Below are 14871 nucleotides of genomic sequence, written 5' to 3'. Positions count from 1 at the left end.
ATAATAAATTTTCTCCTTCAAACTTTGCTTTCGTCAAAGAATGCTCCATTTGCAGCAATTACAGCATTGCAGACCTTTGGCATTCTAGCTGTTAATTTGCTGAGGTAATCGGGAGAAATTTCACCCCATGCTTCCAGAAGGCCCTCCCACAAGTTGGATTGGCTTGATGGGCACTTCTTGCGTACCATACGGTCAAGCTGCTCCCACAACAGCTCTATGGGGTTGAGATCTGGTGACTGCGCTGGCCACTTTATTACAGATAGAATACCAGCTGCCTGCTTCTTCCCTAAATAGTTCTTGCATAATTTGGAGGTGTGCTTTGGGTCATTGTCCTGTTGTAGGATGAAATTGGCTCCAATCAAGCGCTGTCCACAGGGTATGGTATGGCATGGCGTTGCAAAATGGAGTGATAGCCTTCCTTATTCAAAATCCCTTTTACCTTGTACAAATCTCCAACTTTACCAGCACCAAAGCAACCCCAGACCATCATATTACCTCCACCATGCTTGACAGATGGCGTCAGGCACTCTTCCAGCATCTTTTCAGTTGTTCTGTGTCTCACAAATGTTCTTCTGTGTGATCCAAACACCTCAAACTTCGATTCGTCTGTACATAACACTTTTTTCCAATCTTCCTCTGTCCAATGTCTGTGTGCTTTTGCCCATATTAATATTTTCCTTTTATTAGCCAGTCTCAGATATGGCTTTTTCTTTTCCACTCTGTCCTGAAGGCCAGCATCCCGGAGTCGCCTCTTCACTGTAGACGTTGACACTGGCGTTTTGCGGGTACTATTTAACCCCTTAAGGACGCAGCCTAGTTTGGGCCTTAAGGCTCAGAGCCCATTTTTCAAATCTGACATATTTCACTTTATGTGGTAATAACGTCGGAATGCTTAAACCTATCCAAGCGATTCTGAGATTGTTTTCTCGTGACACTTTGGGCTTCATGTTCGTGGTAAAATTTGGTCGATATATTCAGTCTTTATTTGTGAAAAATTGCAAAATTTAGAGAAAATTTACAAAAAATAGCATTTTTCAGAATTTAAATGCATCTGCTTGAAAAACAGACGGTTATACCACCCAAAATAGTTACTAGTTCACATTTCCCATATGTCTACTTTTGATTGGCATCGTTTTTTGAACATTCTTTTATTTTTCTTGGACGTTACAAGGCTTAGAACATAAACAGCAATTTCTCATATTCTTAAGAAAATTTCAAAAGCCTTTTTTTGAAGGTGCCAGTTCAGTTCTGAAGTGGATTTGAGGGGACTATGTGTTAGAAACCCCCATAAAACACCCCATTTTAAAAACTAGACCCCTCAAAGTATTCAAAACAGCATATAGAAAGTTTTTTAACCCTTCAGGCATTTCACAGGAATTAAAGCAAAGTGGAAATTAAATTTGCAAATTTCATTTTTTCTGCTGAATTTCAATTTTATTCAATTTTTTTTTAGTAACAGAGAAGGTTTTACCAGAGAAACACTACTAAATATGTATTGTCCAGATTCTGCAGTTTTTAGAAATGTCCCACATGTGGCCCTACTGCGCTCGTGGACTAAAACACAAGCCCTAGAAGCAAAGAAGCACCTAGTGCATTTTGAGGCCTCTTTTTTATTAGAATATATTTTAGGCAGCATGCCAGGTTTGAAGAGGCGTTGAGGTATCAAAACAATGGAAACCCACCAGAAGTGACCCCATTTTGGAAATTACACCCCTCAAGGAATTCATTTATGGTTTTTGTTATCATTTTGACCGCACAGTTTTTTCACAGCACCTATTTGAATTGGGCTGTGAAATGAAAAAAATGATATTTTTTCCAATAAAATGTCATTTTTGATCAAATTTTCTTATTTTCACAGGGAACAACATACCCCATTTTGTTGCCCAATTTGTCCTTAGTGCGGCAATACCCCATTTGTGGTGATAAACTGCCGTTTGGGCCCATGGGAGGGCTCAGACGGAAAGGAGCGCTATGTGTTTGTTGGAGTCCAGATTTTGCTGAATTGGTTTTCGGGTGCCATGTTGCATTTGCAGAGCCCCAGAGGTATCAAAGCAATGGAAACCCACCAGAAGTGACCCCATTTTGGAAACTACACCCCTCAAGGAATTCATTTATGGTTTTTGTTATCATTTTGACCACACAGTTTTTTCACAGCACCTATTTGAATTGGGCTGTGAAATGAAAAAAATGATATTTTTTCCAATAAGATGTCATTTTTGATCAAAATTTCTTATTTTCACAAGGAACAACATACCCCATTTTGTTGCCCAATTTGTCCTTAGTGCGGCAATACCCCATTTGTGGTGATAAACTGCCCTTTGGGCCCATGGGAGGGCTCAGAAGGAAAGGACCACCATTTGGCCTACTGGAGCTTTTCTGGTGCTAAGTCATGTGTGCAGAAGCCCCTGAGGTACCAGTACAGTTGAAACCCCCGAGAAGTGACCCCATTTTAAAAACTACACCCCTTAAGACATTCATCTAGAGGTGTAGTGAGCATTTTGACCCCACAGGTACTGTGTAAAAGATAATGCGCAGCAGATGGTGCAGTGTGAGATTTGCAATTTTATATATGTATATGCCATTTCAGTGTCCAATATAGTGTGCCCAGCATGCGCCACCGGAGATATACACCCCTTAAATTGTAATGTGGGTTCTCCTTGGTACGACAATACCCTACATGTGGCTGTTATCAGCTGCCTGGGCATACGGCAGGGCTCAGAAGGGAAAGATGAGGGGGGTAAGCTGTGCGGAGTGCATCAGGGTAAATTGAAAATCAAGGGATGTATGATACATTTTAAAACAATCTTTTATACAGAGCCCTGGTTTTTCGGGACACGTGTCACATTGGTATATTGTGTTCTTCCTTATCCCCCTCTTATAGCAGACTCTGCACCTCTTTTGACTCTTTCCCTTTCCACCGGTTTGGGGACCTTCTCCTGGAAAGTGTTGCCCTGGTACGATGCGCCCCCCCTTCCTGGTCCCTAAAGATTAGATCTTGAAATTCCAGGAAAGTTCCCCTCTGGCCTGCACATCGACGTAGCACATACGCATTGTACAAAGCCATCTGTATGATGTGCCCGGCCAGCTTCTTATACCTCACCGCATGGCGCTGTAGGGCTTCAGGACTTGATTTGACAAGTCCATCCCTCCCATGTACCTATTGTAGTCCAGGATGCAGTCTGGTTTGGGGGTGGCCTTTCCTTCATATATCCTAAACCTGTAGGTATACCCTGATGCACTCTCGCAGCTTATACATCTTCACGCCATACCTTGCCCTCTTACCTGGCAGGTACTGGCGGAATTGAACCCTCCCTTTAAAATGTACCAGGGACTCATCAATAGAAAAACACTTCTCGGGGGTGTATGCTTGGGAAAACCGGGCACTGGAACGGTCTAATAGGGGTCTCCGTTTATACAAACGGTCAAAACTGGGGTCATCTCGGAGTGGGCACGGCTCATTATCAGTATAATGTAAGAAGCGAAGTATTGCCTCATTTATTTATTTTTTTAGGTTCCAGTTCATTTCTGAAGTTGCTTTGAGGGGCCCATATATTAGAAACCCCTATCAAACACCCCATTTTAGAAACTAGACCCCTCAAAGTATTCACAACAGCATTTAGAAAGTTTATGAACCCTTTAGGTGTTTCACAGAAATTTAGAGCAAAGTAGAGGTGACATTTACTCTTTTTATACCATTTTTTTTATAACACAAAAGGATTTATCAGAGAAACGCAACTCAATACTTATTGCCCAGATTCTGCAGTTTAGAGAAATATCCCACATGTGGCCCTCGGGCGGTAATGGACTGAAGCACCGGCCTCCGAAGCAAAGGAGCACCTAGCGGATTTTGAGCCCTCTTTTTTATTAGGCACCATGTCCGGTTTGAAGAGGTCTTGTGGTGCCAAAACATTGGAAACCCCCCAAAAGTGACCCCAATTTGGAAACTAGACCCCTTGAGGAATCCATTGTAGTTTTCATGGGGTGCATGCGGCTTTTTGATCAGTTTTTATTCCATTTTTAGGTGGCGTGGTGACTAATAAACAGCAATTGTACTATTGTTTTTGTATACTTTTTTTTTTACAGCGTTCACCGTGCGCTATAAATGATATATTAACTTTATTCTGCGGGGCGATACGATCACGGCGATACCAGATGTTTATAGTTTTTTTTTATGTCTTATGGCGTTTGCACAATAAAGTACGTTTTGTAAACAATCATTCACTTTTTGTGTTACCTTATTCTAAGAGCCATAACGTTTTTATTTTTCAATCAATAAAGCCGTGCGAGGACTTATTTTTTGCGTAACGAACTGTATTTTCCATCAGTACCATTTTTAGGTACATGCGACTTTTTGATCTCTTTTTATTCCATTTTTTGGGAGGTGAAGTGACCAAACAATTGTGATTGTGGTACGGTTTATTAATATTTTTTTTTACGGCGTTCACCGTGCGGGATAAATAACAAAATAATTTTGTAGTTCAGGCCGTTACGGACGCGGCGATACCAATTATGTATAGTTTATTTGTTTGTTTATATATTTTTATTAATAATAAAGGCCTGATAAGGGAAAAAGTGGGACTTTTACTTTTATTACTTTTAAAACTTTTATTTTCTTATTTTTACACATCTTTTTTTAACTTTTTTTTTACTTTATTACTTTGTCCCACTAGGGGACATGAGGGCAGGAGGCCCTGATCGCTATTCTAATACACTGCACTACATGCGTAGTGCAGTGTATTAGAACTGTCAGCTACTCACTGACAGCAAGCATAGTGGGTCCTGACGTTGTCAGGACCCACTAGGCTTCCGTCTATGGCATAGCCGGACGCCATTGTTTGGTGTCCGGTTGCCATAGTCACCATCGCCGGCCGCTATCGCGTAGCAGGCCGGCGATGGCAGCTTAACCCCTAAAAAGCCGCGATCTCTATAGAACGCGGCTTTTAAGGGGTTAATCAGCGGGGACACAGCGATCGGTCCCCGCTGTAGGAGCTGTGACAGCTGCTGAACAAGACAGCAGCGTCACAGCTCCTGTATGTGTCGGGAGGACGGCCGAAACGGCCGTTACTCCCGAGACGTACTATTACGGCATGGAGCGCGAACGATACAGCTGCCATGACGTAATAGTACGTCAAGGAGCGGGAAGGGGTTAATGAAGCTGCCAGTTGAGGACCTGTGAGGCGTCTATTTCTCAAACTAGAGACTCTAATGTACTTGTCTTGTTGCTCAGTTGTGCAGCGGGGCCTCACACTTCTCCTTCTACTCTGGTTAGAGCCTGATTGTGCTGTCCTCTGAAGGAAGTAGTACACACCGTTGTAGGAAATCTTCAGTTTCTTGGCAATTTCTGGCATGGAATAGCCTTCATTTCTAAGAACAAGAATAGACTGTCGAGTTTCACATGAAAGCTCTCTTTTTCTAGCCATTTTGAGAGTTTAATCGAACCCACAAATGTAATGCTCCAGATTCTCAACTAGCTCAAAGGAAGGTCAGTTTTATAGCTCCTATAAACAGCAAACCTGTTTACAGTGGTGCTAACATAATTGCACAAGGGTTTTCAAGTGTTTTCTAATCATCCATTAGCCTTCTAACACAGTTAGCAAACACAATGTACCATTAGAACACTGGAGTGATGGTTGCTGGAAATGGGCCTCTATACACCTATGTAGATATTGCATTAAAAACCAGACGTTTGCAGCTAGAATAGTCATTTAGCACATTAACAATGTATAGAGTGTATTTCTGATTAATTTAATGTTATCTTCATTGAAATAAACTGTGCTTTTCTTGCAAAAATAAGGAAATTTCTAAGTGACCCTAAACTTTTGAACGGTAGTGTGTGTGTATATATATATGTATATATATATATATATATATATATATATATATATATATATATAAAATGTGTATTAGTGTGTTAACTTTGTAAATACATTTTATTAAGAATTATTTAAACTTTTTAAGATACAGCTGCTCTGTATATACAGAGCAGCTGTATCTAGCGCTATTCACTGAATCCGTCAGTCCCATGGACCTGACGGCTTCAGTGACAGCGGGTCCGACAGGGTCCACCTGTAATCTATCACATCTAAGTTCATAACCATAAGTTATCATAAGTTTGACCAATAAGCAGTGAGGGCTGAACTAATTAAAAAGTGGATGCCTGTTATTACAACAATAATAATAAAAAAAACAAAAAAACCTGTGCTTTCTTTCCAGGAATAGCACCACTCTAGTCTGTGGGCTGTGTCACCCCATTTACATGAATGGGCCTGAGCAGCAATACCAGATATAATACAGATCGCATTTTACTTCAGGTTTAAGTCATTGTTCGCACAATGCAGATTTGAGGTAGATTTTGCATGTATTTTTTAGGCCAAAACCATGAACGGAATCTAAATCAGAAGAAATATATAAAGGAAGGCCTAATAAGTCTGCTCTCCTGGATCCAGTTCCGGCGGAAAAAAAAAATGCATGCAAAATCTGTGTGAACAAGGCCTAAGTGTTTTATAGGGAGGATATCACTATATAGAATTAAAACCCCAATAGACCACATCTTGTAGTCCACTAAATAAATCTTTGCTGGTCTAGACTTGAAAGATGTAACACTTCGCTTTTTCTTTATCATAAGATTTCTAAATGTTATCAGAACCTATCACATCTAAATATGGAATGATAATAATCGCTAATCTGCGTTATTATTTTCCATTGTTCTGCTCCCTCAGACGGTGGATCCGTCGCATGACAGAAACAAACGGCGTTTAGCGGAACCCATTGGGCTCCTAGCAAATGAACAAAAAGTGCTACAGTAAATAAAACCCAAAAAAAACAAAGCCTTTTTCCCAATTTGAACTTCTTTAACATATGACACATGCTCTCTAGCAGAACCCCAATGAGACGCCATGAATTAAAGCGTTTCATCACAAAATCAGAACCTTTTTTGAAAAATACATAATTAACCCCTTAATACCGAAGGTATTTTAATACTTAAAGACCAAGCAACTTAAGTTTTTCCATCATCCCTATAAAAGAGCTATAACATTTTTCGTTTTCTGTCGACATAGCTGTATAAGGACTTGGGGTGAGAGGGTGCCCCCTCTCTTTAAAACCACTCAGATGTGGCGCTCGCTATTGAGCGCCGCATCTGAAGGGTTAAACATGATCGGAGACCACTGCTAGTGGTCTATGATCGACGCCCTAAAGCCAGAGGTTGTTAGCAACAGCCTGGGCTTCAAGAGCACCATGCCCGATGCAGGAAAACTTCTTCTGAAACGCTGACATGAAAAGGCGGCGTTTCAGAAGAACTACCCCTAATGGCCAACGTAAAAAAATACTATGGATCGTTAAGGGGTTAATAGCCGCATGTTGTATATAATTAGTACTGCCATATAGTATATAAATAATACAGCATCCGGTAAATAACCATACTGTACAAAAAAAATACTATCATACAGAACACAAAACCATGACTGTCAATTGTGATGTCACTATGATGACACGGCATCATGGCCATGATACCAACATCATGGCAGGTTGACTGAGGGGTGGGAGCAGAATAAGACCCTTAGTACCACTACACAATCCATAATTATACTTAATATCTCCTAATGCAAAAAGTAGTAGTGGGCTAGGTAATGTCCCAGCGGAACAACCTCCCTTGTATAATAGAGAGGCAACTCTATAATAATTACATATACACACAGAAAAACAGCATATGAGTAATGTCGGGTAGGGAGACAGACAGGTGAGCCCTAATCTACCCGCCACTCAGTCCCTGCCTACTTGCAACGACCCGCCCTAGGCGACGGGGTACAACTGGGCGACGGTCCCTACACTCAATAGGTGCACGACAGACAAATAGACAAGGGTACAAAGAAGCCGGGGTAATGGGGAAGTTGCCCACGGGAACACCGTGAGCAACAAGCGAGGTGAACGAGCCGAGTCAAACCAGGAGATGAGCGAGGTACAAAAACGCAGAGCAGAAGAGTGGTCAGTAAAGCCAAGGTCAATAACAAGCAGAGGGTCAGTAGTTCAAGAAGCTGCAGCAGGGCCAGGAAACCAGCAGAGAAGAATCACAAGCAAAAGAGGGACAGGAAAGGCAGGTATAAATAGACAGAGGGCGGGAGCTAGCTCCGTCTGGCCAGGCTGTGATAGGCTCTCCCACTCCTAAGCCTGCCATCCTGGGTGGTGGAAGATGGAGTCAGTCTCACAGACATAGAAGCAGGTGCAGACTGATTACCTATGGGCGTTGACACAGAAGCGGTGTCTGGCAGATCCTTTACAGTATGGAGCCAAGTATATATGAAAGGAATAACAAATTTTATTAAATACATATAAAAACATACATGTTAAAAAGGTACATGAGTGGAGAGACTCTATATAGTATGTACACAGGTAAAAACGAAAACCAGGTGTATAATATGTTTTAAAGTCCTTGTATTAGGGACATATGAATAGGGCAGTGTGCTATCGTAAATAACGTTGGTTGTTTGAAATATGAACAGTTTGGTTAAGGACAAAAATGTCCAAAGAGTATTTACTGCAGTAGAATAAACCTGACATAGATAGCTCAGATAGCCTTACCCATGGTGATTGTCCTGGTAACCTGGATGCCTGTGTGTGAAACCCCAAAATCCATAATTAGTACTGCTATACTGTATAAAATGAACACCATGATAGAGTACATAAGGCAGCCTATCCAATACATAAATAATACTGTCATACAGAACATAATGAATATCCCTCATATCTACAGTCTATATGTATAAAAACATACATGTGCGAGTGTCCGGCACTATTACTTAGAAAAATGTCTATATAATAATGTCGTCTTGCCCTGAGATTCAGCGCATGGGGCTTCAAATACAGGGCACAATAGGTTATATTCAATGACGGTGATGTATTAATAACAGTATTTAAGGCAGTGGATAAAGAATTCCCTAACATCATTTTAAAAGTGCAACGTCAATAGATTTTTATGTAAAAATGTAAGCCATCTATTGGTCTTGCCCATTTGCTTCAATGTAGCGATGATTAGAATTCGGTAGTCCTAAAAGTAACTCTGGATGCATATGACTATATTAGGGTCAATATAAATGAAGTGACGCAATACACAGAACTATTGTTCAAATCCAATTTGTACAGTTAAATAGAAAACATAATATACTTGAGCGGTTACTTAATTACCCACAACACTGGTGCAGTATGTATATAGGAGTCCACAACCTTCCTGAAGCCTGAACACAGCACTAAAACTGCTCAACATATTAGGCATTTCATTGAACGGCAGAGCTTTGCCCTTTACATTTCCATTAATATGCACTGGTGACTCTGCAGAGATTTTCATTAGTGAAAATTGTTAACCCTGGGGAATCGGTTATGCAAATGTTGGTCTGTAGCTCTGGCCTATTAGCTATCAATACAAATCAGAAAATCAATAGGCCTAATAGGTTCTTATTACGCAGTTGATACATTTGCAGGTCTGAATTGAGTACTGTCAGTGAATAATCAATCCAGTCCTAACCTATTACCTGAAAACTGGCCAGAAACGGTTTCATAATGCACTGCTTTATTTAGAACTACTGTTACATTGTACTCACTTTAATTGGAGGGATGTTCTTTTCATTGTGATTAACCAACTCCAACAGTTCATTGTACAATGAGGTCTGCAAATGTTTCTAGTCCTTTTATGGCAAACATACCCAAAAGTGAACGGTTTGACCAAAAATAGTGGTTACAAGCGAGTCTGCCACCAGACAGACCCTGTAAATAAAGTCTTTTAGATACTCTAACTCACATTTCCTAATCACATAAACAAACGCTGCCACTTGGAGGGAGACGGGTAAGTAGACATGGAGATTCATTGGCTTCCTGCTCTCTTAGAGACATCCATGAGCAGTTTTTTGATTGAGATTACTATTATGATGCTCTTTAAATTTAACGATTTATTTTTCTTTCCCCCCATCCCCATTTTTTCCCTTTTTATTTTTTGTCTTAAGCTTTATCCTCCCACGGTATTTGATTCCAATATGGTTGGGCACTGCGTTGCCCTATTTGAATGTATGTAATGCTGTTCCCTTGTTTTTTGGTGCTTCTTGCACTTTTCCTCTATTGGGGATGCTATCAAAATCTTATGAGGTTTTCTGACACTTTTGCGCATTTCTTTTAATGCTGTAGCCGAATCCCATACAATACAATAAATCCCCCACATACCGGTTTCACAATTTTGCTGCTGTTTTTGAACGGTGGCTGGTGCACCGGCGTATGCCTTTTTGTTTACTCCGCAGCACTTCCTGTCTTCCATTTCTACAGTTCTCAAACGGATTAGTTCTGGCACCTAAACCAGCTCCAGATACGCCCAGCACACCTCCCTACTGAATAGCAAGCCTGCCTGCCTACCTTACCTCCTGGTGCCACCTGGCTGAATTTAGTACTCCTCCTACTCTATATCCACCCTCCACTTGTCTCCGGAGAGAATCTTCACGCAGGCGCAGTTGAGGCATTGGACTGAGCATGCGCAGTGAAAACTAAGTGTATTTCAAATACGCATGCTCAGTGTATCCCTGGGAAATTCCTGTTACCCTTGTTCGTGACGTCAGCTATGCCGATCTGAACATTGAGCAGGTTGGAAGGTGGCATAGGTAGAGGAACAGATGAGATGTCAACGGAAGCAAAGAAAACCAAAGGGGACGGCATCACGTGACTCGCGACACAATATGGAAATCGGCAGCATTTCAGGACAGTAAGTAAATTGAAAAGTGAGTTTGGATGGGCTAGCTGATTTGGCTTGTGTCATTTTGGCACGAAAAATTCCTTTAATAAAATACAAATGTTTCAAATAAATAAATAAATGGTGCAAACACACACCGTTTCCAAGTGCATGTTGTAAGCAAATGGAGTGTCTTGGACTAAATGGCCAACACCACCACATTTTCAGGACTTTCACTCATTTTGGCACTAGAGATGCCTTCATTTGCATACAATGCGCCCCCCCAGCTCCCAGAATTAGAAAGCTGGACAGACTCAGGGTTGGATGTGTGATTAAGAGGTAGTATTACAGATTGTCCCGTTCATCCTGTTGGCTGTATTACTTGCTATCCCGACCCCTAGTTACTGTGAATGTTTTGTCCATATACGATCAGCAGGCTGCACGTGAGAAAAAAATGGATCCTAGATGTCGCCATTGGCACTAGACCACAGGTGCCTATACTGCAAACGCACCATTACAGAACTTGTACAAAATCTTGACACACAGGCTACGAGAGAGAAACCCCAGGGAGACGGACGGTGTCGTTCTGTAAACCAATAGATTTATATGCCATTCAGGCTGCTATTAGTGGTTGCCTTACTGTATTTGATAACAAACATGGGTTAGGTGTTTTAATATTGTATTCAAGAGCTATTTTGTATTTTACGATAGACACTACTGGGTGACAGAGGCAGTAAACATGGTGCAAATAAACCCATTTATATAACTGCATCTACACAAGACACAACGTTGAAAGGATCTTAGAAAACCAGCCCTGTTTCGCCTTAAGTGGCTATACATAGTGTACTTTTAACAAGGATTACGGAGCTGGAAGGCAGCTATTCCGCCGAAAGTACCTGCTAACAAGTGGGAAGCTGCACTGACACATTAATTTATTGTCTTTGGCTGAGTGACAATGAGTCTCACAAAAAAGAAACATCAATTATATTAAAGCCTTCATCAAATTTACCTGTTTAGCATCACTGACTGAAATGATGAGTGGGCCACTCAAAGCATTAGAGCAGAGGGAAGCAAATTGCTCAAAATGATGCTTTATGAATGGGTTAAATTGAATTAGCGGATGATGCTACTGTTAATCTTTGTCCCATTAAGTTATGATAACAATGTTCCTAATGGCTGCACAATCTTGGCAGCATGCGTATAATGTGAACACTAATCAGGATCACTCAGCAGGTCAGCAGATTCGGATCGGAGTTACTGGCAGATGCACAGATATTCTCTGGGGACTCTCAAACCCACACCAGGTGACTGTAATAGCCTAATGAAGAAACCGCACACTCAACATAGATGATCTGCTGCATCGGAGGAATACAGATGATGGCCTGAGCTGCTGATTAATGACTGGGCACATATATATTATGTAGTATACCACATAACTGATAACCCAGGACAGAACCCGTCACTACAGACACGTGCACGGTTAGCATCTGTAGATCTAGCACTGTGATAATGAGCAGGTCCTAGTGATGCATGAATATACCGGTATATAGAGGGTTAAACGTATTAAAACAATATATGTATGAGAGCACACGGTAAAAACCCAAACATATGCATCACATATTAGCTCATTAAAAGGACTGTGTTCTGTCAGAAGTGTCAGATTACCTGATTTTCTGGACAATTGAATTCTGGATTAGGATTTTCACAGTATTTTGTCACACTACAGCAGCATTAGAGGTACTCTATCAAATAATTTTGTCTATCAAACTGGTACCAGTGTTCGGTGGGTGTTTTGAAAGCATGTGCCCACATAGCTTTCAATTTCTTCCTATTATCTTGTTTTTGGAGATCATCTTTATTGCAATATGCAAATTAGGTTAGAAGTGCCACTCGGGAAGTCAGATTTCCTGGGATGTTCTTGACACCTAAACTTGCTCAACTCCTCGCCCTGGTTAATGATTGAGGTCGCCACTTTATGAAAAAGTCACAGTTCTCCTTATAGAAGTCTCGCGCAGGCGCCGCTTGAATTGTGGCCAGCGTATTCGCAATATGCTCCTCAGTTGTTGCAACATCGTCAAAGGCCGACTGCGCATGCGCCGTGACGTCACCCAGAAAAGCCGACTCACTGAACTCAGTCCTCTTTTTAATAATGTCCAATAAACTTTTCATCATTCGATTAACCCTTTAAATATGCAGATCTATGGTTTTCATTTTTTCCCCAGATTTGACCACTTCTACTAAAGGTAAAGTATATTGTGGTTTCCAGATAACTATTCTATAGGTATAGTTAGGAAATGTACGGCACTCTGGTATGTGGTGAAGCTCGAGTAGGATTCCACTCCTTAGTAATAAACGCACAAGAACTCGGCACTCAAGTTTGCAATGAAATAATAGAAATATTTTATTTTGCAATCCACTTATAAACATTTTCGGCCTACATAGGCCTTCATCAGATAATTCGGATTGCTTGGGAACAAGGTATACGAAACGGGTATAAGACTATGTATCGCTCTCTCACGCAACGTCCGTTGCTGTAGTAAATGGCGTCAGCAACGGACGTTGCGTGAGAGTGCGATGCACAGTCTTATACACGTTTCATATACCTTGTTCCCGAGCAATCCGAATTATCTGATGAAGGCCTATGTAGGCCGAAAACATTTATAAGTGGATTGCAAAATAAAATATTTCTATTATTTCATTGCAAACTTGAGTGCCGAGTTCTTGTGCGTTTATTCTATAGGTATGTCCATGAAAAAGTTAAAAAATTTAATTCAGAGGTGTTCAACTAGAGTTTCTACAAGGCCCTATGCCAGTATGGATGTAAATGTTTAGGACTTATTAATTCAGCACTGTTGGTGGAAAAGGGAAAGTCTATAACAAGGAATAAGGATATATTAGGATATGCCATCAATTCCTAATGGGTAAGGTTCCGACTGATCCTTAGAATGAAGGGGCTGCTTTAGAGCTGCTATACAGGAAAAATCAGTGAAGGGGCGCACAAAGCTACTCCAGTGCTGGACGGGAAGATAAATCTGATGGGATTTGAGTAATTAACTCCTTTTTTACTAACAATACCAACTTAGAATTCAGTGTAGCAGAAAAGTGTCCTACAATAGACGGTCTCTCTTCAATATAATTTCATAGTTGTGTATAGGAACAGACTTGTCAATCAAGCTGACCGTGAGCCTGGTAGCAGGAACGTGCTGATGCGTTCCCTAAAAAAAACGTACTTTATTGCTGTGCTTGAAGTTACAGTCCATATGTCTGCAGCTGGTGTGCCTATGATGACACTGTCCATATGCCTGCTGGGTTGAATAATGACAGTGGCAATGTGTGTATCTGTAGACATTTGTATGGATGGTTACTTGAATCCAAACAGTGTTCCTAAAGTTATTCATACACATTCGACAAACGTCAGCGAAACCCGGCAATTCCTGCTGGGTTGTCGACCATCTAATGCAGCGGTCCCCGAACTTTTTTGCACCAAGGACCACTTTCATGCAAGACAATTTTCCATTGACCGGCGGGTAGGTGGGGGGGGGGGGGGGTGTGGTATCACACACATTACAAAATACCCTGCAGACTGTGCAATTAAATGGAGATAAAATAAAAACATTTTTAGGGTCAGTTCACCTGTTGCGTACATATTGTGGATTTTCCACAACTAAATTCGTTGAGGTAAATCTGCAGCATAATACACCGTGTTCCAAATTATTATGCACATTGGATTTAAGTGTCATAAACATTTCATTATTAGTTTTTCAATAAAACTCATGGATGGTATTGTGTCTAAGGGTATGTTCACACGAGGGCGTCCGTAACGGCTGAAATTACGGGGATGTTTCCGCCTGAAAACATCCCCGTAATTTCAGCCGTAACGGCATGTGCAGGCGCTTGAACGCCGCGTCCATTACGGACGTAATTGGCGCTGCTATTCATTGGAGTCAATGAATAACGGCTCCAATTACGGCCAAAGAAGTGACAGGTCACTTCTTTGACGCGGGCGTCTATTACGCGCCGTCATTTGACAGCGGCGCGTAAATTACGCCTCGTGTGAACAGACAAACGTCTGCCCATTGCTTTCAATGGGCAGATGTTTGTCAGCGCTATTGAGGCGCTATTTTCGGACGTAATTCGGGGCAAAAACGCCCGAATTACGTCCGTAATTA

At 41.2% G+C, this 14871-nt stretch overlaps 1 protein-coding gene across 4 annotated transcripts in view; it reads right to left on the bottom strand.

The window, feature by feature from the left end:
- Positions 1-14871, bottom strand: part of RSRC1 (arginine and serine rich coiled-coil 1) — a 287852-nt gene that overhangs the window by 34296 nt on the left and 238685 nt on the right. For 3 of the 4 annotated variants that reach the window (XM_075861537.1, XM_075861536.1, XM_075861538.1), the window contains exon 8: positions 8578-8607. The exons of the other annotated variant lie outside the window; for it this stretch is intronic. In XM_075861537.1, the coding sequence (XP_075717652.1) occupies positions 8578-8607 (30 nt within the window). The remainder of the gene's footprint in view (positions 1-8577; positions 8608-14871) is intronic. 4 annotated transcript variants of the gene reach the window in all.

The sequence above is a fragment of the Rhinoderma darwinii genome, chromosome 4 (assembly GCF_050947455.1).
Source record: "Rhinoderma darwinii isolate aRhiDar2 chromosome 4, aRhiDar2.hap1, whole genome shotgun sequence".
In the NCBI taxonomy this organism is placed as follows: Eukaryota; Metazoa; Chordata; class Amphibia; order Anura; family Rhinodermatidae; genus Rhinoderma; species Rhinoderma darwinii.
This window is presented reverse-complemented; position numbering and strand designations above follow the sequence as displayed.